This window comes from Hyperolius riggenbachi, chromosome 5 (assembly GCF_040937935.1).
Source record: "Hyperolius riggenbachi isolate aHypRig1 chromosome 5, aHypRig1.pri, whole genome shotgun sequence".
Classification (NCBI taxonomy): domain Eukaryota; kingdom Metazoa; phylum Chordata; class Amphibia; order Anura; family Hyperoliidae; genus Hyperolius; species Hyperolius riggenbachi.
Window position 1 is genome coordinate 173,741,240 of NC_090650.1, and position 26,319 is coordinate 173,767,558.

Below are 26,319 nucleotides of genomic sequence, written 5' to 3' on the forward strand. Positions count from 1 at the left end.
AGGCAAGTAGCCTCTGTGTGATGTGGGACTGCAATACAGATACGCTCTCTGCTCTATCTCAGTCTCTCCACTCCTCCTCTCTCCCTCATTCACCCTTGTTTTCCCCCTTCCCCTAGTGCTGACTGGATGTGTCCGTGCTGCCATGAATTGCACCTTTGTGACAAAGGGCTCGATTCAGTAAACGGTGCTAACCTACTTAGCTTGCCTAAAGACTTTAGGCGTGTTAACCAGGGTGCTAAGTAAGTTAGCACCGTTTCTAAAATCAGATCACGCTCAAAGTTTTACGTTTTCGCGCGCAAAGTCCGGTGCGCACGAAACGTCGCATAGAGCTTAATGGCATTGCGCGCGTAAACTTTTTGCGCGTAAAACTTTACGCGCAAAACTTTGCGCGTGAGTTTATTTTTTCACGCCTAAACTGAGTTTAGGAGTGATAAGGGGCTTTTCAGAAGCGTGCTAACAGTTAGCACCGCTTACTGAATCAAGCCCAAAGTGTATCTTCTGATATGAACATTAAATTAAGAGATATGTTTGCTTTCTATGCTGTGTTGTAAAGTTAGGTGTTAAAAGGCCCAGCACAACTGCAAGGGTTTGTTTGTCTATTCATTACTGAAGATACTATTTAGATGGCAGTTGGTATTGCTTTAGGGCTCATTCACACTATGGGCTCGATTCACAAAGCGGTGCTAACAGTTAGCACCCTGGTGAAAAGCCCTTTATCATGCCTAAACTCAGTTTAGGCATGATAAGTTTAGGTGTGATAAGTTTAGGTGTGATAAGTTTAGGCATGATAAGTTTAGGTGTGATAAGTTTAGGCATGATAAGTTTAAGCACCAACTGCGTTAGCACCGCAGTGCACAGCTGATCAAAAGTTTTACGCTAGCAAAGACTGGTGCACTTCGTATAAAGTTTAATGGCGCTGCTTTGCGTGCGGGACTTTGCAAGCGATCTAAACTTATCTAAACTTAGCATGCCTAAACTTATCACACCTAAACTTATCATGCCTAAACTTATCACACCTAAACTGGCTTTTCACCAGAGTGGTGCAATGGTTATCATGCCTAAAGTCTCTAACTGGGTTAGCACCGCTTTGTGAATCGAGCCCTATGGGTCTGATTCACAAAGCGGTGCTAACAGTTAGCACGTTGGTGAAAAGCCCTTTATCATGCCTAAACTCAGTTTAGGCATGATAAGTTTAGGTGTGATAAGTTTAGGTGTGATAAGTTTAGGCATGATAAGTTTAGGTGTGATAAGTTTAGGCGTGATAAGTTTAAGCACCAACTGGGTTAGCACCGCAGTGAACAGCTGATCAAAAGTTTTGCACTAGTAAAGTCTGGTGCACTTCGCATAGAGTTTAATGGCGCTGCTTTGCGTGCAGGACTTTGCAAGCGAACTAAACTTATCTAAACTTAGCATGCCTAAACTTATCACACCTAAACTTATCACGCCTAATCTTATCACTCCTAAACTGGCTTTTCACCGGCATGGTGCAATGGTTATCATGCCTAAAGTCTCTAACTGGGTTAGCACCGCTTTGTGAATCGAGCCCTATGGGCTCGATTCACAAAGCGGTGCTAACCCAGCTAGAGACTTTAGGCGTAATAACCATTACACCACGCTGGTGAAAAGCCAGTATAGGCGTGATATATTTAGGTGTGATATATTTAGGCGTGATAAGTTTAGGCATGATAAGTTTAGATTGCGCGCAAAGTCCCACACGCAAAGCAGCGCCATTAAACTCTATACGAAGTGCACCACACTTTGCTAGCACAAAACTTTTGATCAGCTGTGCACTGCGGTGCTAACCCAGTTGGCTCACTCCAGAGCCCTAACCCACAAGCCTCTAACCTCTCCAGCCAAGTTCCACCACGTGAAAGGTCAGCGCTCCTGGGGATCCAGGCCTCCCTGTGCCATCTCCCGCCTGCACCAACCCATCACTGGTAAGACTGCTCGACTGCTAAGGTGGGCTCTCACTGCACTTTCGCTGCTGCTGATCTGCTACTAAGATCCTTATATCACACTGCTGCCTGCACTGCTTATGCGAACTTTAACTGCTGTCTATAGCTGCTGAGCGTGATTACGATCCCTCCATGTATTGCTGAGATTCTGCTGTTCCTGCCTGGTCTGTACATGTGGACTCTTCTACCTGTTATGTGGGCAATCGAACTGTGCTTAGGGAATCGGACTGTCTTACCTGCTGAGGGCTGCGGACTGTGAGGCACTTTAACTGTTTGAACTGTCTGTTCTGTTTTGTGGGGAAATCTGGTCTGTGGGTAGTGGAATTGGACTGTGGACTGTTTCTACTTGCTGCTGGAGTTCAGTGGACTTTTTTTTTTTTTTTATTGGGACAGCTTCGGGACTGTGTTGATCCTCCCTGCAGTCTATCCGGTCGGGGGGCCTACAACTGGCTATGCCACCAGCCAGCAGCTGCCGGCGCCCTATCACCTCCACCACTTCTCAACCCCACACCAGCAATTATGGTCCTGCTACTCCAACGCCACCCCTTACTGAGCGTAACACATTCACCAGGGAGCAGCTCCTCCGGTGGGAATCATGCGGTTCCTCTACATACGAAGGCAGGCTTCTGCTTGATTCGGTTTGGAACTATGTCCAGGAAACCACAGCATCTGCCTCGTGGCCCCGCAGGGGATGCCGACGAAGGGGCTGTCGTTCAGGTGCCCTTGTGAGGCTAAAGAAAAAAGGACTGAGGTCAGCCATCCCCTCAGTCCTTCTTGCAAATGTACGCTCCCTCCCCAACAAGCTGGACGAACTGCTCCACCTCAGTGACAGGAGGGAGCTCGGCAAGAACACTCCAGTACTATGCTTCACTGAGACGTGGCTACACAAGGATATCCCAGATGACGCCCTACAACTCCCAGGCTTCAGCCTCATCCGAGCTGACCGGGACTCTGCCCTCTCTGGGAAAAAGAGAGGCGGTGGTATCTGCTTCTACATCAGCTCCGCCTGGTGCCCCAGTACTTCTGTTCTCGTCAGGATGTGCTCCCCAGATCTAGAACTCCTTCTTGTGAACTGCAGACCAATCTACTCGCCAAGGGAGTTCTCCTCTTATATCCTTGCTGGAGTGTACATTCCCCCAGACGCCGATGTCAAATCTGCCCTGCGTGACCTAAGCGACTCCATCTCCCAGTGGGAGACGGCCCTCCCTGACTCGTTGTTTATAGTAATGGGGGACTTCAACAGAGCCAACCTCCGACACGAGCTGCCACGTTACCACCAGCACGTCGACTGCCCCACTAGGGAATCGAACATACTCGACCACTGCTACTCGGTCCTGAAAGACTCTTACAAAGCCGTCCCGTGGGCAGCACTTGGATCCTCTGATCACTGCCTCGTCCACCTCATCCCCACCTACAGGAGGCGCTTGGAATCAGCTAAACCGGTCCACAAGTCCTCTAAAGTATGGTCAGAGGAGGCCAAGCTCCAACTTCAAGCCTGCTTTGACTGTACTGATTGGAAGGCCCTGGAATCACCGAATCTGAACGAGTGGGTGGACAATGTCACCTCGTACATCAGTTTCTGCGAGAACACCTGCGTTCCAACAAAATCTTACAAAGTCTACCCTAATGACAAGCCATGGTTCTGCAACAAGCTCCGCCGACTACGGAAGTGCAAGGAAGTGGCGTACAAGTCGGGCAACCAGGATGACTACAAAAGGGCAAGGAACAACCTTAACCATGAACTGAGGGTAGCCAAGAGGGAGTTCGCTGAGAGGATGAATTAAAACCTCTGCTCAAACAACTCACGCTCTGTCTGCTACTAACTATAAGCCCTCCCCCCAACATGCGCCAACCAGCATTGAGCTAGCAGAGAAACTCAGCGAAGTTTACTTTAGGTTTGAGGACCACGTGGCACCTGCGGGTCATCAGTTGCTACCCTCCTCCTCCACCCTGGCCCCTGATGAATGTGCCCTGAGCCTAAGCTCACCCCTTCCAGCTGTAAGTGAGACCGAGCTTATGCGCTACCTGGCAACACTGAATGCCAGGAAAGCCCCTGGTCCTGATGGCGTCTCTCCAGCCTGCTTGAGGATCTGCTCACGACAACTAGCTCCCATCCTAACGGCCATCTTCAACAAGTCACTTCAGGAGGGCAGAGTCCCTGCATGCTTCAAGAGGTCCACCATCATCCCTGTCCCCAAAAAGCAGGGAGTCTCCGACCTGAACAATTACAGACCTGTAGCCCTAACATCTGTGATCATGAAGACCCTCGAAAGAGTGGCCCTCTCTCTCCTGAAACTCTCCACCGTGCCTCTCCTGGACCCCCTTCAGTTTGCGTACAGGGCCAACAGGTCCACGGATGATGCCATAAATATCTGCCTGGAGTACATCAGCGATCACCTGGACAGATCAGACTCGTATGCCAGAATCCTCCTCCTGGACTTCAGTTCATCTTTTAACACCATATGCCCACGCTTACTTCAGGAGGATCTGGCAGCACTGGGGGTCCACTCAACACTACGCCTCTGGATTCTGGACTTCCTAACCAACAGGTCACAAACAGTCAAGCTGGGAGACATCTCCTCAAAACCAAGGACTATTAACACAGGTGCGCCGTAAAGCTGTGTCCTGTCGCCGATGCTGTTCTCCCTGTACACGAATGACTGTAGATCTACAGCAGACTCCGTCAAGGTCAATAAATTTGCTGATGACACCACCATTGTTGGCCTTGTCACAAACAACGACGAGCAGGCCTATCGCCAGCAGGTTGACAGAATATGTCACTGGTGCAAGGAGAACAGATTGATCCTCAACACAGCCAAAACTGTAGAGATGATCATAGACTTTAGAAAGAATGCCCCCAAACCACTTCCAATCCACATTGACGATACTGAGGTGTCAAGAGTTCCCTGTGTTCGCCTCTTGGGCATTACTATCTCCAAGGACCTGAGCTGGAAGGCCAACACCAGCTCCACCCTGGCAAAAGCTCAGAAACGGCTCTTCTTTATCCGCCAGCTGAAGAAGTTCGGTATGGACCAAAAGGTCCTGACAAGATTCTACACTGCCACCACTGAATCTGTCCTCTGCACATCTATTCTGGTCTGGTACGCTGGCTCCTCTGCCGGCGACAGATGCAAACTACAGAGGGTTATCAGAACAGCAGAGAAAATCATTGGGAAACCTCTCCCTCCACTCGACCTCCTCTACGTCACAAGACTGCGCTCTAGAGCGCTGAGGATCACAAGCGATCCATCTCACCCGGGCCACCGCTACTTTAGCAGGCTTCCATCAGGCCGGAGGTTTCGGGTCATCGCCACCAAGACCGAAAGGCACAGGAACTCCTTCTTCCCCTCCGCTGTCAACCTCTTAAACTCCTCCTAAACTACAATCACGTACCCCCCACTCCACCAGGGTCCCCCTGAACTGCAACCGAAGTAGGGAACTATACTGTATCTACTATGTCACCACCTCTTTTGCTGTCTAGTGTCCACGATCTGTTAGTGTTACTGTCTTATTGTGCTATTATCTATTGTCTTATTGTGCTATTATCTATTGTCTATTGTAAGTTTGTGCTTTTATCCACTGTCTTACTTTGCTTCTGAGTTATGTACGTGCCAAATCCAATTCCGGGCATGACCCAGTCATGCTTCGCGAAATAAATGATTCTGATTCTGGTGCTTAAACTTATCACGCCTAAACTTATCACACCTAAACTTATCATGCCTAAACTTATCAAACCGAAACTTATCACACCTAAACTTATCATGCCTAAACTGAGTTTAGGCGTGATAAAGGGCTTTTCACCAGCGTGCTAACTGTTAGCACCGCTTTGTGAATCAGGCCCAATGTGCGGTGAGTCATGACAGACAGCACCACACATAATGCCTGCAATGCAGGTAGCATGAAAGTCTATAGACTTGCATGTTACCATTCACACTAGTTTGCGTTCCCGTGTGCTGCATTGTAACTTAGCCGGGAACATCATCGCACACGACGTATGTATTGTCATGCATTGTTTTTTTAATAGAGTGGAAGCTGCCGACCTATGCGATTTAGCACACTGCAATGCAGGTATGAAATTGCGTTCATGCATGCGTTGCCTAGTGTGAATGAGCCCTTTGTATCTATTTGAAAGTTTTGTAAAAACTGTGTACTAGCTGTTCCTGTTACAGAGGAACAGGTCTTTTGGGGCCAAATTCTTTTGTCCCTTTTCAAGCCTTGGTACTGATGTACTGATCTATACTGACAATATATGTACCCTTCTACTGGAATTGGTTTGTGAGACTTGAAATTTGTTTCTATTCTCTGAATTGATAGGTAGCTAATTTACAGATGCTAATATTATTATTATTTAGTATTTATATAGCGCCGACATCTTCCGCAGATGCATATATCCCTGCATCATATGGCTATCACTTGCGCTATGTGACACTATGTGGTATATTCCACTGATTTGTCCAAACTATGTCTATCTCCTCTTCCTCTCTTGGGGAGTTGTTCCAGCGCTGTCCCCGTTCAAATTTGCTGCTTCCAGAAGTCCTCCGAAACATTTGTGTCCTTGAGTACTTCCCAAGATAGGCAGCTCCGTAAAACGCTAGCGCACTTTTGTGCAGTAGGGAGCCACCTGTCTTCTGAAGTACTCAGGGACATAAGTGCTTCTGGACCTTTCAGGAATCCCACCTTAAAAATCTTGTGTTTGCCCCTGGTGTGTCTCTTTTTTGAGGACATGGCATTCTAAAATAGATCAGAATAATCAGGAAACAAGGGCAAAACTCGTTAGGTTTTATTATAGAACTACAGCATACACAAAAAATATACATCTGAGCTGGCAAATAAACATACCTGGCAGCTGAACAGATTGATTGGGTAGAATAAGTAAAGGTGGCCATACACTACTCGACTTGGCCGCCAATCAACCATCTGGTCGATCAGGTCCATAATGGCGAACAATTTTGGATCAAGTGTCATGTGTTAAACAACGGCGGCGTGTATAGCGTAAATAGAGGAGCATCATTCCTGAAGACAGATGGGCACCGGGCAGTGGGCGACATTGGACAGGTAATGTATAAATTTACACATGGAGGACACATTTATACACTAGGGGTCAGAGTCAAGTTGGCGGATTCGCCAATTCCCAAGATTTTTAAACTGAAATTGATTGTAAATCGGTCTACGGTGTATGGGCAGGTGACAGATCTCTCTCTAATCATTTTCGATCTGTCTCTTAGTTGAATCTGCCCATCATCACTAACTCAATGGGCACCTCAAGAGATGAGAGAAGAATAGTAGAATGTCTGTGTTCAAAATACCGGGTTTGAGTCCAGTAAATGATAAACTCTTTGTAGTGAATAATCCAAAATGATGATCTGTGGCCGGTGTCCAGTCGGCCTGTCAGATGGTATTTAGATAAAAGATGATATACAAAGCAAAGGACCCAGAGATCTGAGTGTAACAAACCCTTAGAGAGACCCAGAGATGAAGAAAGTGGCTGTTTTTTTACTTACCTGGGGTAAGCTTCCTCCAGCCCCATAAGAACAGATGCGTCCCTCGCCATCCTCCCGCTGTCCTCCATTAAGCCGCAATCTCCTCCGGTATTCGGCTCAGTGATGTCAGCAGGGGGCCTTCTGCGCATGTGCGGACCTTTTGCACATGTGTAGAAGGCCCCGGCTGGCGTCACTAAGTCAGACTGAGCCCGACTGAGCCGCGTACTGGGGTTTGATGGCGGCTGAACAGAGGATTCCGAGTGGACTGTGGGAGGCATGCAGGAAGTTGGCGAGGGACACATCCATGCTTTATGGGGCTGGAGGAAGCCCAGAGTAAGTAAAAGAACAGCCACCTTCTTCATCTCTGGGTCTCTTTAAAGACTGAAGGGTTGACATCGAAGCTGAGGCCCTCCCTGAAGGAGGAGGAAGTCCAACCCTCTTACAGAAGAGAAGATATCTAGCAGAATGCATTTTTTTCCGGGCATGTGGGTCCTACAACAAACGGACTGCACACCTGCATTGAGGGGGGCACCACAAATCCACAGATATGAGACAGTGCTATATGAGAGTGCTATTACATGATTATTAATACAGTGTTACGTTGGAGTATTACTCCAGGTTCAGAATGTCTGGATTGTCTGGAAACTATTATACACTATCCGAGGTTAATACCAGGGAAAAATATATGTCAAACACTTAAAGCGAATATAACCCTGCATTTCAACTTTGCTCTAAAACATTATTTACAGCATATTATATGCAACCAGCATTTTTTTTTACTAGACCAGCATTGGAACGGTTAAACACAGAGGTTTAAAGTTCCGTGGAGAGATATGCAGAAGTTCAGATAGATACATTTAACTAAATAAAATGTAACAAGTGATAAATGTTACACACTCTTTGGCTGTCCTCCAGCTCCTTCTCAGTCAGAGAGAGTGAGTCAAATTCCACACTTAGATACATTTATGTAAACAAAATGTATCTATGTCAGCTTCGGATGCGTCTGCAGTTCTCTCCAGGAACTTTAAAGCTCTGTATAACCCTTCCAATGCTGGTCTAGTAAAAAAAAAATGCTGGTTGCATATAATATACTGTAAATAATGTTTTAGCGCAAAGTTGAAATGCAGGGTTATATTCCGCTTTAAGGTGGCCACACACCATACAATGTTTTAAATATCTGTTCAATTTAAGAATTGCAATCTTTTTTTCTGACAGATTGTAACATTTCAAAAATATGACCAATGTAACACACACCTATGTTCAATTTTTACCCAATTATGGTAAAACTGATTGGAAACTGATAAAATTGCTAGGGTGTGTATATTAATAAATTGACAATCTAACACACACCATACAGTCTTTACAAAAATTGAAGAGAAATATCTGGCATTCCGGATCGATATAAATCGGAAAAAACAGGAAATCCGATCGGAATTTTCAGTCGAATGAAAAAAAAAGCTTTCGACTTTTTCGGGAGATACTATCGTTTTTATCGAATTGCTGTAAAATCGGATCATTTTATTGTATTGTGTGTACCCACCTTAAGTCCAATCGGACAAACCCTATTGGTATAAATAACAAGAGATAACTCATTTATCATAGGTTAAAATACCAAACATGGGGGGGTCTCTGGGTATGACATACCCCTGGTGGTGTCCTAACAGTGCTTGGGACCCTATAGGTTCTGTGGAAGTCATTGCTTGTCCCCCAGCAACCCTATACATATATATGGTTGTGGTGTAGCTATCCCACAGTAGGGTCAGTAGGACACCCCCAAAGACGGTACAGGTGGACCTGTAAACCCTGCCCTTGCATATACTAGTGAAGTTGCAAGTGGCAGGGTCACATCAAGTCTGATTCACACCTGTAACCGCTTACATCATAAGAAGGACATACAAGGTGCTAGTGCTATGTACACAGTATTGCAATATGGAACTCTGACATGTTTCACCAAACGGCTTTTTCAAAAAGTGCTAAACATACAGTATATACAGTAACTATACAACGTGCACACTCCCACCAATCACAGCATGTTCCCACTATAGCCCAAGTCAGAGCTGGATCGCCCTGTTCGGCGTGGGATTATATACTGGAGGCAGAAGGGTGATACCCAGTGAGGGGGCGTGTCCGTCAATTAATTTCCAATTGTGCATGCCTGGCTCGGGGTTAGCTGCTTTTGTTCTATCTGATATGCAGGCAACTCCTCAGCCTCGCGTTAGGTCTTACCTCAATAGGTTTAGACGTCGCTCCCATCGACGTGTCACTTCCGATTGGACCCCTGACGTCACATCCTGTTTGCTGCGGTTGTCATTGTAACCACCCGGCATAGCGTGGGCCGCGTCCCGGCTCCCTAATTGCTATTTCACGTCCTGTTTTTTTGGCGTTGATATAGTAACTGCTCTGCATAGTAGCCGCCCAGCCAATATGCAGTTCGTGTACCTCCTCCGATCGTTTACATGGGCAGTTGGCTAGAGGGGGCGGATTCAATCCAGACTGTGCCCCCTGGTTGCTAAGTTACACAATATACCAAGACTTTCTGCATAATAGCCGCGTCCATGATGCCTACAGCACAGCATGCAAAGCACTATCATGCAATCCGCGGAACCTAAAGTCAGCAAATCCAGAAATATATAAATTAAGAGTTCAATTATGCAGCCTCATATGTTATCTACAAATACATCTAGATGTAAATGCAAATAGATAAAAGAGAGGAGGAGACATAGAAACATTACTGTTTCAAGAGAAATCTTTACATCCAACCATAGTATTTTAGATCAATATCCAGCTAATGCATATAGTTGTGTCTAGACAGGTGTAAAAAGCAACTATGTGAGTATAGATTGTATTAGATGGCAGACAGATTATCGTGAACAGATATGGATTTTAGGGACAAGATCATGCGCTACTTATATATATTGGTAGTAGCATCGGTCACTTATAAAGTAACAATCTAACAGAAATGTTATTCTAACAGAAAAATGAACAGAACAATTATTATTTGTTACCTGAGTCCCCCAGCCATGTCAGGCATAGCTCCATATACAATTACATACTATATCTGTCCACCTTAGAGGCACTGACATCAGAGAAAACATCCTAGACTAAAGTCTTCATTTAGCCCCTTAGAGGCAAAAATAGCAAGTCGATAGATCCACTGGGACTCAATTTGAGTCAATCTTTTGTCCAGATTACCTCCCTCTTATTCCATTTTTCCAGCTCTGAATACCCCAGAAGGATATCTCAAAACGGGATCGTGTGTGTACCTGGTTCATATGTCTGGCGATTGCGGTGTCGTTTTTATGTTTAATGTCTCCTTTGTGCTCCAGTACGCGTTCTTTTAATGGTCTTGTTGTTTTACCCACATACCATACATTACATTTACATGAAGCTGCATATACCACTGCACGGGTGTTGCATGTAATAAATGAGAGAATTTTTAACTCTCTCCCATTGTGCGGACATACACATTTCTTGGTTTTAGGCATATATTTACACACTTTACATTTACTGCAATGAAGGGAGCCATAAGGTTTGGTCGGTAACCAGGTACTTGATGGAGCAGGAGTCTGTGTACCAGTATGTCCCTCAGGTTAGATGCCCGTCTATATGTCACTGCCGGACTTATGACCAGATCCTTATCTTTTTGGAGTATTGGCCAGTAATGTTTAAAGATCTCAAAAATCTCATGGGATTGTTCTGTATATGTCCCAATCAATCGTGGTGGAGTGTGTGTAGAAGTCAGGGCACGTGTGGGAGATCCTTTAGCACTGGATGCCAAAGTAACTGCTCTCGGTGTGCTTTTTGCTCTCAAGTATGGATCACTTCATCTAGGAAACCCCTGTGTTTGAACCTGTCTCTGAACAGGTTACGTTCCTCTTCAAATGTTACTTCACTAGAGCAGTTCCTGCGAGCCCCCAGGAATTGACCAATGGGAATACTCCTCCATAGCGATTTTGGATGTGAGCTATCCCATTTCAAAAATGAATTAGTTGCAGTCGGTTTCTGGAAAATCTTGTTATCCAGCTTACCTTGTTTACCTATCGTTATTGTAAGGTCAAGGAAATAAATGTGCGTGCCACTGATCTCATACGTAAACCTCATTCCTATATTTTTTTTGTTTAGGATAGACACAAAATGTTCAAATAGAGGGCCAGGGCCTTCCCAGACAATGACTATATCGTCTATAAAACTTCGTCTAAAAGTATTCCTGATCTTCTGAAAAAACTTTTGTGTCCTCCCACCAGCCCAGGAAAAGATTTGCATAGGATACAATATACAATACAATAACATTTCTATAGCGCTTTTCTCCAATAGGACTCAAAGCGCTTAGGCTCTCTCAGATTCAGTAATTCGTAGTAGGATGAAGTATTCACACAACAAAAGTTATATTTCTGCAAATGCCAAACTGAACAGGTGGGTTTTCAGTCTAGATTTAAACACGTCTAGGGATGGAGCTGTCCTGACTCCTGATCTGTTGAGGTAAGGAGTTCCAAAACATAGGGGCAGCATGACAGAAGGCTCTGGGACCAAAAGTTTCCAAGTGGACTCTGGGTATGACTAGATTATTAGAACCTGTGGATCTGAGAATGCGGGGATTGCTACGCAGCTGCAACATTTCTTTCATGTATCCAGGGCCCAGATTATTCAGTGATTTAAATGTCAGTAGGCCGATCTTGAATAGGACCCTCCATTCTATAGGTAGCCAGTGAAGGGAGTGCAGAACTGACGTTATGTGGCAGTGAATAAGGTTGGTTGGTTGCTTAACAGTCTGGCAGCAGTGTTCTGTATCAGCTGTAGGCGGTACAAGTACTTTTTTAAAAGGCCAGTGTAGAGAGCATTGCAGTAGTCCAGTCGGGAGGTAATGAAGGCATGAACTAAAGTTGGTAGATCTTCTGGGGGGATGAGGTGCTTGATTTTTGCGATGTTCTTAAGGTGAAAATAGGATGATTTCACCACAGCAGAGATGTGAGTTCTGAAGTTTAAATCCCCATCAATTAGAACTCCCAGGCTACGCACATGATTAGAGATGCGTAGATCCGTGCCTCCTATTCCCAGTGGTGAAGACTGCAAGTTCAGTTGTTTTGTTGTCATGCGCTGCCCTCCGATCAGAAGGACTTCAGTTTTGTCTGCATTCAGTTTCAGACAGTTGTCATTCATCCATTGCTGTAGTTCGCCTAAGCAGGCGTTTATAGTTGGAGTTGGGTCTGTTACACCAGGCTTGAAGGAAAGATATAGTTGGGTGTCGTCCGCATAGCAGTGGTATGTCAGGCCATAGGATGGGGTACACACCAACCCCATCGCACTTCCCCTGAGCTGGTGGTAATACTTCCCTCCAAAGAGGAAAACATTGTGTGTCAGGATAAATTTCAGCAGCTTGAGAAGGGTGGCATTGAAGGGTGGCATTATGTTGGTCTAAATTTCTCCCCCGCATGCTCAAGAAATGCTTGACTGCTGTCAGACCCAGTTCATGTTGAATATTGCTATACAGAGATTCAACATCAATACTTGCTAAGAAGGTGTTTGGTGCAACCTCTATTTCCTGCAAATGTATTAATACACCCTTTGTATCTTTCAAGTGGGTGGAGATTTCAACATGCGTATAACACACCTAGATCCTTTAGCTCTCAAATCTTCCAATCAGCCTTTACTTGACAAGACTCTAAAATGGCACGAATTATATGATCCATGGAGGGTGTTTCATGTAACTGAGAGGGACTATACTTACTTCTCGTCAGTACATAAAACTCACTCCCGAATAGACTATTTTCTCACAGATAGGTCTTTACTACAGTCAATAATTGATACTAGCATTGGTAACATAACATGGTCAGACCATGCCCCTATTCATATAATTATTAAAGACCCAACCAGAATTGCCAGACTTAGTACTTGGAAAATAAACAATTCCACTATCACCCTTCCAACTATTGTCTCTAAGCTCACAGATAATCTCAAAGAATATTTTTCCACTAACCAAACCTCAGAAATATCAACTCATTCACTTTGGGCAGCCCATAAAGCATATATGAGCGGACTCCTAATACAACAGCTCTAGGATCAAAAGAAGAAAGGCAACAAAAAAAAAATACAATGACCTATTATTCCTAATCAAGAGGTTAGAAAAATCTCACAAACAATCCCAAGACCTCACTATTGCTAGACAACTATTTCAAGCAAGACAAGATCTACGTAACATGCTACTCTACCAATGTAAGAATTGGACTGTTTGAAAATCCATTCTTAGAGCACATGTTTCAGACAAAGGACGTCACTTCCTGCTTAACTGACCTTAGGCGGGGATAAAGTTTGAATCTCCTGAGGGGCATCCTTTCAGCCAATGACAGTGCGCCTCACTGAGCCTCCTCCCTGAAGGGAAGTGCTGTATGGTGAGGGGGTGGAGTCAAGGGGTATATTGTCTTTGACCATGTGCTGTGAGGGGGCTTTTTTTTTTTTGCTGGAATCTGCGGGGGTGAGAAGTGGCTTCTTGGATCTGCTGGTGGGGCTGTGGTAAGATGTGAATGGGTCTGTGTAATGTGGGCTGTAAGGAGGAGATTTAGTGGGAAGCTGCACTAATGTTATATATTAATGTATACATTGTGGGCATTGTTTCCTAAGCTTTATGTGTTCATATTGGTTGGATTTCTCTGTACATGCGGTTTTCTGTAGTTCATCGGTATCTGTACCTGTATCGCAAATACCACTTGCAATATAAACTTTATTTATACTGTTGTTGATGTGTATTTCTTTGCCAAACGACCACCCAGAACTTACGAGAAATCGGTATTGTTGTCTTATTAATATCCCATTGTTGATGCAATATTTTCAGCAATATCGTATTTCTTACATAAATGGTGAGCCAGGTAGGAGGTGTGTTATGATTTGGCGGGAAGGCATATTAATAACTGTATAATATTGCATGCTGGATTTGTGAGATAGGTCTGATGTTGAGCTTATACTGCAGAAAGGTTTTGTGAGAAATTGTGTAAGCAGCCTGTGAGTTTCACTGTAAACTCTGCCTATTGTTGTGTACAGAGATCGAAGTGTTTGCATTGAATAGACTGGCCATTTTGTTGTTTAGGGGTAAACAAAATGGAGACCTCTGTGCAATTGTTGCTTTTGAAACAAACTAAAGTAAAGAACCAGGAAGGTATTGTGAATATATTGCAAAGCTCTGTAGATCCGTGGAAGCATGCCCAGATGTATGTGTATGATATGATAAATAATAAGAAGTTGAAGAAAAAGGAGGGCAAAGCTATGCTTACTTTTGCAGCTCAATGGATAGCAGAGAAATACAGGGGTGTTGTTGAACAAAAATCAAACCTAGAACATGAGGTTCAGAGGCTGAAGGACAATGTAAAAGACTTGCAAAGTGCAGTCTCCATTTTAACAATTGCTGCTGAAGAGGCCAATGTGGTTGCCATTACCCAGCAACAAATTGTTGAGGAAAATAAAAGATTGCTTCGTCAGAATGCAGGTCTGACTGAGCAGTTGAAGGATGCACAATGCAAGTTGGAAACATTGTCTGTGTCCTCCAGTAGTGAAGCAGTTAATCAGTGTCCAAGTGAAAGTGATGCTGGTTATAGTAGTTCTTCTGAATGCAGTGGTTGTTCAGTTATTGAGTTGCCAGAGAGTAAGCAGGAGGCGCATTCTCTGGAAAGGCCCATTCAGGGGAACAGGACTTTAGAGAGTCCAAGAGATGATTTGAAAAGGAACCCTTTCAAATCGTCAGTGCAGCACAAGATACATTTCAATAAGGTGTTTGCTGTGCAGCCCGTAAGGGACAGTGCTGTACATATAGTGAATAAGCCCCAGAGAAGGCATGAGACCCGGCGGTGCTTCCAATGTGGGGAGCAGGGCCACATAAAACAGTTTTGCCTGTCACTTGGGAGAGACAGGCAGAATTATTTCAGTAATAACAAATTCCTTACCAGGAGGAGAGAAACGGAGGTGTACTCTCCTAGGTGGGGGAACGGGCAGAGGAACCAGGACAGGGCCTGGGTTCCTTACAAAGTTCTCAGATCACAGACTGAGCAATTACAAGCTGAGGTAAGTTGGCTTCGAGGGAAATTTGCTCAGGAGGTCAGTGAAATAAAGCAGGAGATACTGGAATGTAGAACAATGAGGAACATTCCAGAATACAGTTTTCCTAGGAGGAACTTTGTCAAATGTTAATAATGGTTTTTCAGTTTCTATTTCGTAGGAAATTGAGGAACAAAAGAAGATCCTGGCTGTGTTTTGTTGTTTGTCTGTATGCGTTTATGTATAAAGAGGATCCTAACATATTTTTAGAGTTAGGAATAAGCCTCTTTATTTAATTGATCATTTTATCTACAGTCAGAAAAGTTAAATTCTAAATTACTGTTGTAGTTTCAGGTGCTGACTGTAGCTATGTAAATCTGAATGGGTTGCCTTTGTTACTTTACTATAGTAGAGGGTTTTGTGAATGGCCTGAAGGCATGGCAGGTGAGATTGAATTTTTGTTTTCTCACCTCTTGTAAGGATCCATGCACAAAGTTGCGGGCCATTGAAATGTTTTTGAATTTAGCGTTTTACAAAGGCAACAATTTATTTCGGGAAAACCAGATTTAAAATGCCTTAAAATTTGTAATGTAAGGTAAATTATGTTAATGAACAAATGGTAAGGCCTTGTTCAATCTGGAGTTTTTGTTTCTGGTTGTGAGCTTTGTTTCAGGTACTTTGCATATACTTGAGAATTGCAAAGCACACAACAACAGTTTTTGCTTTCAGTCCTTTTACTGGGTTAGGGGTTTTGTAAATAGTCAAGTGGGGGATGGTTGCTCTAGTACAGATGTGTTACAGAAAGCACAATTTAAACTGCTCCTATTGTTAATGTGGATGCCCAAATAGTGAAATGGACAGATACAATATGCAGACCATATCTTAGCCAAGATTTAGCCAGAATGGTTGTTCGGATTCAGCAAATGTTGAAAGCCCGATGTGCTCTCATTATAGGTGTCATCACCCTTAAGAATTTTAGTAAATGCAGTCAAAGGTCCACAAGATTGTATAACTGTGTATTGGGATTGAACTGTGTATGTTTACAGAACAGAAATCTTTTTTCCAGAGTGTTGAAAAGCATTGTATTCAGGTTGTTACAGTCCAGATATCTAAGTCTGTTATGTTTTTACAATGTTTTTTATGTGTTGCAAGTTTACAGAGTCACAATTGGAGATGATGTTGATGTACAAGGACATGGGTGACCCTAGTGATTGAAATTAGTCTGCAGTACTACTGTACTTAGTTGGAAATCTAGTTCACGCATATGCTTTTGAAGCTATGAAATCATAATGAGGTTTCATTGCTGTGCTTTGTCTGCTAACCTGTCTGTTTCAGAATCACGGAGTGTGGAGCTCTTTGGCAATTTTCCAGTGCATGTGGCATATAAGGTGCTGTGTGCCTCACAAACTGAGTGTGGGAGCATCATGAGTCCATCCTGGCTTGGTAAGTGGCATGCTTGAGTGCTGCCAGAGAGATACGTGGTACTGTAAGTGCGGGCTGAGTAAGATGAGAGGCAGGTGTAACTTGCCATGGATGTCTAAGTCCAAATCTCAGCAACCGCGTAAAACCACTGTGAACCAGTAAAAGCTGGGAAAGGGACTCGGCAGCAGAAGCCACACAGAGCTGGAGTGTGACCACCCAGAGTGGTGAGTGATCAGAGAGCTGAGACTGTGAGCTGGGCAGATAATTGCAGATGTGTGCATTCTAGGCGTGGCCTGATATTGGAGTAGTAGTGGACAGAGCATGTGCTAATCCCTAAAATTGTAGTCTTGGAAAATTTGTATGGGTCCCATGCAGTGTCTTGATATATCATTGTCATTTTCAATCAGAAGTCATATCAAAGCTGCTTAAAGTAAATAATGGGGTAGGACTTGTGATTCTGTGAACTGTGCTTTGTGTTCTGTTATTTTGCGCAAATGTAGGTTAACCAAGTGCTGGAACCCTGAGCCGGATGTGCTATCTGCAGACGTCTTGATAACTTCTGGGACTGTGCAAGAGACTGAATGCATCGCCACTGGAGTCGTTATGAACTTTTAAATCTGCAATTTGGAAAATATTTACATAAAAGGAGAACTTTATGGACTGTTTTTGTGGGAAACTTACATTGATGGACTCTTTATATGGACATTGGAATCCAATTTAATCCCATTCATGGATCTATGGACTGTTACATTTTTGTGAAGGTTCTCTCATAAATTTCGATCACCTTCAAGTGGGGGATTGTAAGAATTGGACTGTTTGAAAATCCATTCTTAGAGCACATGTTTCAGACAAAGGACGTCACTTCCTGCTTAACTGACCTTAGGCGGGGATAAAGTTTGAATCTCCTGAGGGGCATCCTTTCAGCCAATGACAGTGCGCCTCACTGAGCCTCCTCCCTGAAGGGAAGTGCTGTATGGTGAGGGGGTGGAGTCAAGGGGTATATTGTCTTTGACCATGTGCTGTGAGGGGGCTTTTTTTTTTGCTGGAATCTGCGGGGGTGAGAAGTGGCTTCTTGGATCTGCTGGTGGGGCTGTGGTAAGATGTAAATGGGTCTGTGTAATGTGGGCTGTAAGGAGGAGATTTAGTGGGAAGCTGCACTAATGTTATATATTAATGTATACATTGTGGGCATTGTTTCCTAAGCTTTATGTGTTCATATTGGTTGGATTTCTCTGTACATGCGGTTTTCTGTAGTTCATCGGTATCTGTACCTGTATCGCAAATACCACTTGCAATATAAACTTTATTTATACTGTTGTTGATGTGTATTTCTTTGCCAAACGACCACCCAGAACTTACGAGAAATCGGTATTGTTGTCTTATTAATATCCCATTGTTGATGCAATATTTTCAGCAATATCGTATTTCCAATATAAACATAACATTAAGAAGTCCAATTCAATTCAATACTCACAGAGTAACAAAGCTGGAAAATATTTAGCTAATTTGATAAAACATAGGAAAGCCAAAAACTGAACTCAATTCGACAGAGTACATTGGGGTTATTTGTAATATGTAATTCGGATTACAGGGACCAATTCTTACAGCAATACTCTCTCTGTACTCTAAGCAGCAAGAGTAAACGCAGCTGGATTCTTATCAGACCCTTTTAATATCACTAACGGCACACGCCAAGACTGCCCCTTTATCCCCTATAATTTTTGTCCTTCTCATGGAGACACTGGCCCAGAAAATAAGAAATAATCCCTCAATTAAAGTCAATGTTACCCCTCCTAAAAAAACAAGTCAGATACTCACCTAAGGAGAGGGAAGGCTCTGAGTCCTAATGAGACTTCCCTCTCCTCTCCCGGAGCCGCTCAGGATAACCCGTAGCAGTATTCGACCAGTTCGGTCAAATACTGCCACTTCCGCCGCCGAAGGGAGGATTCGGAAGTCTTAGGGAGCACTCGGGCTCCCAAAGACGGGCGCTCCATACTGCTCATGCGCGAGCGCCGTCTATGACGCACTCGCGCATGCGCAGTATAGAGCCGTCTTTCTTCAGGAGGACTCGGCTCCCAAAGACTTCCGAAGTCCCAGCGGCAGATGCAAACGGGGGAGCCAGCACAGCAATGAGGGCACCGGAAGAGGAGAGGGAAGGCTCATTAGGACAGAGCCTTCCCTCTCCTTAGGTGAGTATCTGACTCTTTTTTACTTAATATGGTTCCCATTAGCTTTAAAGGAATTAATAGCAATGGAAACACACACGTTATTAGCTTGTTTGCTGATGATGTTGCTCTGATCCTCCCTGACCCCCTTTGCTCCTTGAATCGCCTCCTTATAGAACTTCAAGAGTTCTCCGCCGTATCTTACTACAAATTAAATCAGACTCAATCATTTATATTAGGCTTAAATATTTCATCAAACCTCAAGGCAACCATCTCAAGTAAATTTGACTTTCCCTGGGCAGCCACGGCGGTACAATATTTAGGTATTAATTTGACAGCATCCTCATCAGATTTATTTCAAGCAAACTACTTGCCCTTGCTGACGGACATTAGAACAGAGTGTCAATCCTTCGCTAAATTCTCTATGTCTTGGTCAGGTAGACTGGCTTCATTCAAAATGTTCCTTCTCCCAAAAATTTTATACCTGTTTAGGACCCTAACAATCCCTATTAAACACTTAAAGAGAATTATCAACAACTTCAAATGGGGAGGACGCAAATCTAGAGTAGCATATAATTTACTAACCTTATCTAAACATAAAGGAGGTTTGGGATTGTACAATATAGAATTGTATTATTACGCTTGCAATTTGGAGTTCGCTAAATACTGGTGGTCTAGAACAATTAGGACGAAATGAGTAGTGTGAGAAAACGCGGAAAAGCCGCCGCGTGTGCTCAGAACAAGGCGTCTGATTCCGCATCCAACGTGGCGGTTTGCACGCGTAGGCCTACATCTGCCAGTATGGTTGAACGCGGAGAAACCGCCGCATGCCCTGATAGCAGTGCGGCTGGTTCCGCATCCAGCGCGGCAGGTGGTACGCAACACATGTCTGGTGTGGCTGGGACTGATAGTCCACACAGGTTCAGAAGGACGTGCGCGCGCGCTGAGAGGCAGAACTTTTATGACAGCCAGAAGGGAGTCAGCTGACCAAGCCGGTCAGCTGACGATTCAACCAGTTCCCATTGGTCCAGCACTTAGGGGAGGCGCTGGAGAGCGCTGTGCTATATATACCGGGTGCTGGTCATTCGCTGGTTGTCTGCCGTTGCCATCACTACTTGGAAGCACTCAGACCTTATTGTCAGAATCTGTGCTATCATTCTGTTATACTTCAGACTAGTTCCAGGGTGTTGATGATCAAGGACCTCAAACCCAAGATTAGGGACTTGTGTTACCATTCTGTTATACTTCAGACTAGTTCCAGGGTGTTGATGATCACGGACCTCACACCCAAGATTAGGGACTTGTGTTACCATTCTGTTATACTTCAGACTAGTTCCAGGGTGTTGATGATCACGGACCTCACACCCAAGACTAGGGACTTGTGTTATCATTCTGTTATATGTCAGACTAGTTCCAGGGTGTTGATGATCACGGACCTCACACCTAAGACTAGGGACTTGTGTTATCATTCTGTTATATGTCAGACTAGTTCCAGGGTGTTGATGATCATGGAGCTCACACCCAAGACTAGGCATTGTTTATTATCTGTTATGACTTACTGCTTTCCTGGCCACTCTTCTGTTCACTGATTCGGTACTTCGCTATATCTGATACTCTGTTGCCAAACCCTGCGTGCCTTAGGATTACTGAATCAGCTTCCTGTCTTTGTACTTTGTATGTCCGTGTGTTGCCGACCTGGCTTGCCCGACCTTGAGAACTATCTCCTCAGTTAAGAGATAGTTCACAGATCAGTCAGTGACATCCTCCTATTGGTGTCACTCACGCTCTGGTCCTTTCCTCTCCCAGTCTGACTCCTCCCTGCGGGAGATTCTCAGGCTGCTGAAAGGTACTCATTCTCTAGTGCAGTATTTCTTACTGCCTTCGTACCAGTCCTCCTGTTATTGTTCTCAAAGTATTACTGTTGCACCAAACACTCATATCACTCAGGTGTCCAGGGGTTAGTAATATATCTGATTATCGGTGATACTGCAGATCATCAATAATCATATATATATCTGTATTTTTGGTGATACTGCAGATCACCAATAATCAGACCCTCTCTGTCTTACACCGATCATTACAGGTAGCTCTAGAAAGTGACCTCTTGAAAATATGTCCAAGAGACATACTATCGAGTATGGTCCTAGGTCACAAACCGCACAAAAATGAATACCCTACAATCCAAGTTTAACGATCGGTGTAACACAGAGAGGGTCTGATTATTGGTGATCTGCAGTATCACCCAGAATACAGATATATACCCGATTATTGATGATCTGCAGTATCACCGATAAACAGATATATTGCTAACCTCTGGACACCTGAGAGATATGAGTGTTTGGTGCAACAGTAATACTTTGAGAACAATACCAGGAGGACAGGTACAAGGCAGTAAGGAATACTGCTGGAGTAGTATCTTTCCACAGCCTGAGACTCTCCCGTGGGGAGGAGTCAGGCTGGGAGAGGGAAGGACCAGAGCGTGAGTGACACCAATAGAAGGATGCCACTGACTGATATGTGAACTATCTCTTAACTGGGGAGATAGCTCTCAAGGTCGGAGTAGCCAGGTCGGCAACACACTGACATACAAGGCACAAAGACAGGAGGCTGATTTGGTAATCTTAAGGCAAGCAGGGTTGGGCAGCAGAGTATCAGATATAGCGAAGTACCAAATCAGTGAACAGAAGAGTGGTCAGGAAAGCAGAAGGTCATAACAGATAATAAACAATGCCTAGTCTTGGGTGTGAGCTCCGTGATCATCAACACCCTGGAACTAGTCTGAAGTATAACAGAATGGTAACACAAGTCCCTAATCTTTGGGTGTGAGGTCCTTGATCATCAACACCCTGGAACTAGTCTGAGGTATAACAGAATGATAACACAAATTCCTAATCTTTGCGTGTGAGGTCCTTGATCATCAACACCCTGGGACTAGTCTGAAGTATAACAGAATGATAACACAGATTCCTAATCTTTGGGTGTGAGGTCCTTGATCATCAACACCCTGGGACTAGTCTGAAGTATAACAGAATGATAACACAGATTCTGACAATAAGGTCTGAGTGCTTCCACGTAGTGATCGCAACGGCAGACAACCAGTGAATGACCAGCAACCAGTATATATAGCCCAGAGCTCTCCAGCGCCTCCCCTAAGTGCTGAACCAATGGGAACTGGTACAATCGTCAGCTGACCGGCTTGGTCAGCTGACTCCCTTCTGGCTGTCATAAAAGTTCTGTCTCTCAACGCGCGCGCGCGTCCTTCTGAACCTGTGTGGACTATCAGTCCCAGCCACACCAGACATGTCTTGCGTACCACCCGCCGCGCTGGTCGCGGAATCCGCCGCACCGCTATCAAGGCATGCGGCGGTTTCTCCGCGTTCTACCATACTAGCAGATGTAGGCCCACGCGTGCAGACCGCCGCGTTGGACACGGAAACAGCCGCCTTACTCTGAGCGCACGCGGCGGCTTTTCTGCGTTTTCTCACACCAAGCTTTTATTCTAGCATGGGAATACTTCTTGAAACCCCCCCCCCCCCCCCCCGAGACATTAAAGAGGAACTCCAGCCTAAACAAACATACTGTCATTAAGTTACATTAGTTATATTCATTACAATAGATAGGTAATATAATCTCTTACCCACACTGTTTTAAAAGAACAGGTAAATGTTTGATTTCATGATGGCAGACATCTTTTTGGTTGAAAGGAGGTGACGGGGAGCATGAGACACAGTTCCAACTGTCCTGTGTCCTGAGCACCTCTCCCAGTTGCTAGGCAATGTGAATAACAACATAGGAAATCCCATCATGCTCTGCACAGCATCAGGGATGCTGGGTGGAGCTTAGCTAAAAATGCAGCTAAAAATGCAGCTAAAAATTATGCTTTGGTAAGAAAAACAAAGTTCTGATGCTGTGAAACTGTTAAAGAAACACAAGCCTTTTCAGTTCTGCTTAGTAGTTTTTTAGTCCGGAGGTTCACTTTAATCGAACCTAATATACCACTATCAGCTTTACAACTAATTATTCCAGACATAAATGTAGCCCCCATAACTGCACTGGGCTATTACACTATTAATGATCTTCTTAGATCAGAAAGCCTTCAAGTAATCAGAAAGGCACTGGCATCACAGGACCTACGATATGCCTCTCAATTTGTGCTTTATAAAGTGATCAATCTTCTCAGACCAAAAAAAATTATCTTACCTGAATGGAATAGTTATATAGTGACAACAATGAATTCCATCAAACCACTCCAAGACATTATTGCCATTTGGTATATAATTCTACATGTAGGTCCCCATTATCTAAATATGCAAATGCTTGGTCGTTAGATCTTGGGATTGAAACAACACCTGGCAACCTGGTAAAGCAAACAGAACATTGGCAAAGCTTTCTAAATGTCAGTCACATTGGGAACAATTACTTAAAATTATTACACGATGGTATCTTACTCCCCGAAACCTGGCCTCATTCTCAGAGGATAACTCATATAGATGCTGAAATGCGGCAAAGGAATTGGAACCATGTTACACATGTTATGGGAATGTCCTGTAGTATCTAAATTATGGAATGACCTCAGGAACCATATCAGGTGTCATTATAGCCCAACTTTTCAACTAGCTCCTTCAATAGTTCTATTATGCAAAGACCCGAGAGAAGATTGATCCTCTTTATAGAAAACAAATCAGTCACCTAATTATGGCAGTACTACATACGATTACAAGTAACTGGAAATCCTCAGACGACTTGTGCTTATCTGATTCACTAATTTTGTTTAGAAGAAACAATGGAAGACCTCCTCCACCATTAACATCCCATCTCATCTTTATAATGTATTTTATTTATTGCTGGTTGGTAAGAAACAATCATATATTGTATCATTAATAGCTTAAATAGAAGACAGAGAACCTGATCTAATTTCTTGTTGTTGTAGTTGTAGTTGTTACCGGTTCACAGTTTTAACTATAAGTCTATAAATCAATATTACTGTCTTTCCGTGTTAAGCTACTATAACAATAAAGGGATACTATAATATTGTAATTTGATAAACTAAAAAAGGTTTACCATAGCATTAGTCGAAGTATATTATGCAACATTGCCCTTAACAGAAATTTGGTCTACAAGCATAGTAATTGGTAGGCCTCGAGCCACTGCGCCAATTACCCTAATCCGTTGGTTGTCGTGGCTATGCCCAGTCAACCCTTAGTGGTCAGTTATTGATTGGAAACAGGCCAAAACTGCCAGCACCGGGCAATGATTTACCACATCCACGAGAAGTAAGACTTTGGTTTGTTGATTCATATTCCTCTCATGTTCAAACCCTGCTAATGTTATACCTGCTCTATTATATGACATGACTTGATATCCTTTTTCAAGCATCATTTTTTTTGTATCATTTATTAACCACTTGCCGCCTGCCCACAGCCGGTGGGCGGCTGCAAAGTGGCCCACAGAACGACCGCAATACGCCAATTGGCGGCGGGTTGTTCTGCGCTGTCCTGCCGGGGATCGTACGCTCTTTGCGGCAATAGGCTCCGCCCACTCGCGATGTCAACCCGCCGACCGTACGGAAGCGCCGGCAGGTTGTTGACCCCCGATCTGCCACAATACAAGCGTATAATACGCTTTGTATTGTATACAAAGCGTATTATACAGGCTGCCTCCTGCCCTGGTGGTCCCAGTGATCGAGGGACCACCAGGGCAGGCTGCAGCCCTCCCTATGTGCACCCAAACACACTGATCTTCCCCCCTTCCCTCTGATCGCCCACAGCACTCCTCAGACCCGCCCCCCCCTGCCCACCCCCCAGACCCCTGTTTGCACCCAATCACCTCCCTAATCACCCATCAATCACTCCCTGTCACTATCTGTCAACGCTATTTTTTTTATTAGGTCCTAATCTGCCCTCTGGGGACTCCTGATCACCCCCCACACCCTCAGATCCTCCCCAGACCCCCCCCCCCCTGTGTATTGTATACATCTATTCTTCCCTGTAATCACTCACTGATCACCTGTCAATCACCTATCAATCACCCCCTGTCACTAACACCCATCAGACCAGACACTAACCTGCCCCTTGCGGGCACCTGATCCCCCTCCCCCCCACATACCCTCAGATCGCCCGCACACCCGTCCTCAGATCGCCTCCGAAGTGCATTGTTTACATCTGTTCTCCCCTCTAATTACCCATCAATCACTCCCTGTCACTATCTGTCAACGCTATTTTTTAGGTTAGGTCCTAAACTGCCCCCTGAGGGCTCCTGATCACCCCCCCCACACACCCTCCGATCCTCCCCAGACCCCCCCCCCCCCCCCGTGTACTGTATACATCTATCCTTCCCTGTACTCATGCACTGATCACCTGTCAATCACCCATCAATCACCCCGTCACCACCTGTCACTAACACCCATCAGATAAGACCCTAACCTGCCCCTTGCGGGCACCTGAACACTCGCCCGCACCCTCAGATCGCCCGCAGACCGCCTTCAGATCGCCTCCGAAGTGCATTGTTTACATCTGTTATTCCCTCTAATCACCCACTGAACATCCATCATTCACCCATCAATCACCCCGTCACTACCTGTCACTGCTACCCATCAGATCAGGCCCTAATCTGCCCCTTGCGGGCACCCAATCACCCGCCCACACCCTCAGAACACCCTCAGACCCCAGCCCTGATCACCTCGCCGGTGCATTTCTTGCATCTATTCTCCCCTCTATTCGCACCCTGATCACCTATCAATCACCCCGTCACCCCTTGTCACCACCTGTCACTGCTACCCATCAGATCAGACCCTAAACTGCCCCTTGCGGGCACCCAAACACCCGCCCACACCCTCAGATCACCCTCAGACCCCGCCTGAAAACCTCTCCAGTGCATTATTTACATCTGTTCTCCCCTCTAATCACCCATCAATCACCCATCAATAACCCCCTTTCACTGCTACCCATCATACCCATCAGATTAGACCCTCACCTGCCCCTTTGTGGGCACCCAATCACCCACCCACACCCTCGGATCGCCCTCAGACCCCCCCCCCCCCCGATCACCTCCCCAGTGCATTGCTTGCATCTATTCCCCCCTCTAATCACACCTTGAGACACCCATCAATCACCTACTGTCACCACCTGTCACCCCCTAGCACACCTATCCATCAGATCAGGCCCTAATTTGCCCCGTGTGGGCTCCTGATCACTCGGCCAAACCCTCAGATCCCCCTCAGACCTCCTTCCGATCACCTCTACAGTGCATTGATTGCATCTATTCTCCCCTCTAATCACC

General features: G+C 44.8%; 1 protein-coding gene across 5 annotated transcripts in view; it reads right to left on the reverse strand.

The window, feature by feature from the left end:
* ROPN1L (rhophilin associated tail protein 1 like) overlaps positions 1-26,319 on the reverse strand; it is a 424,846-nt gene that overhangs the window by 305,143 nt on the left and 93,384 nt on the right. Inside the window, exon 2 of one of the 5 annotated variants that reach the window (XM_068234526.1) lies at positions 9,662-10,040. The exons of 3 other annotated variants lie outside the window; for them this stretch is intronic. In XM_068234526.1, coding sequence (XP_068090627.1) covers positions 9,662-9,762 — 101 coding nt within the window. In that variant the 5' untranslated portion in view covers positions 9,763-10,040. Of the gene's footprint in view, positions 1-9,661; positions 10,041-23,241; positions 23,373-26,319 lie in introns of those variants that run through there. One more of the 5 variants, XM_068234528.1, reaches the window with a different exon arrangement.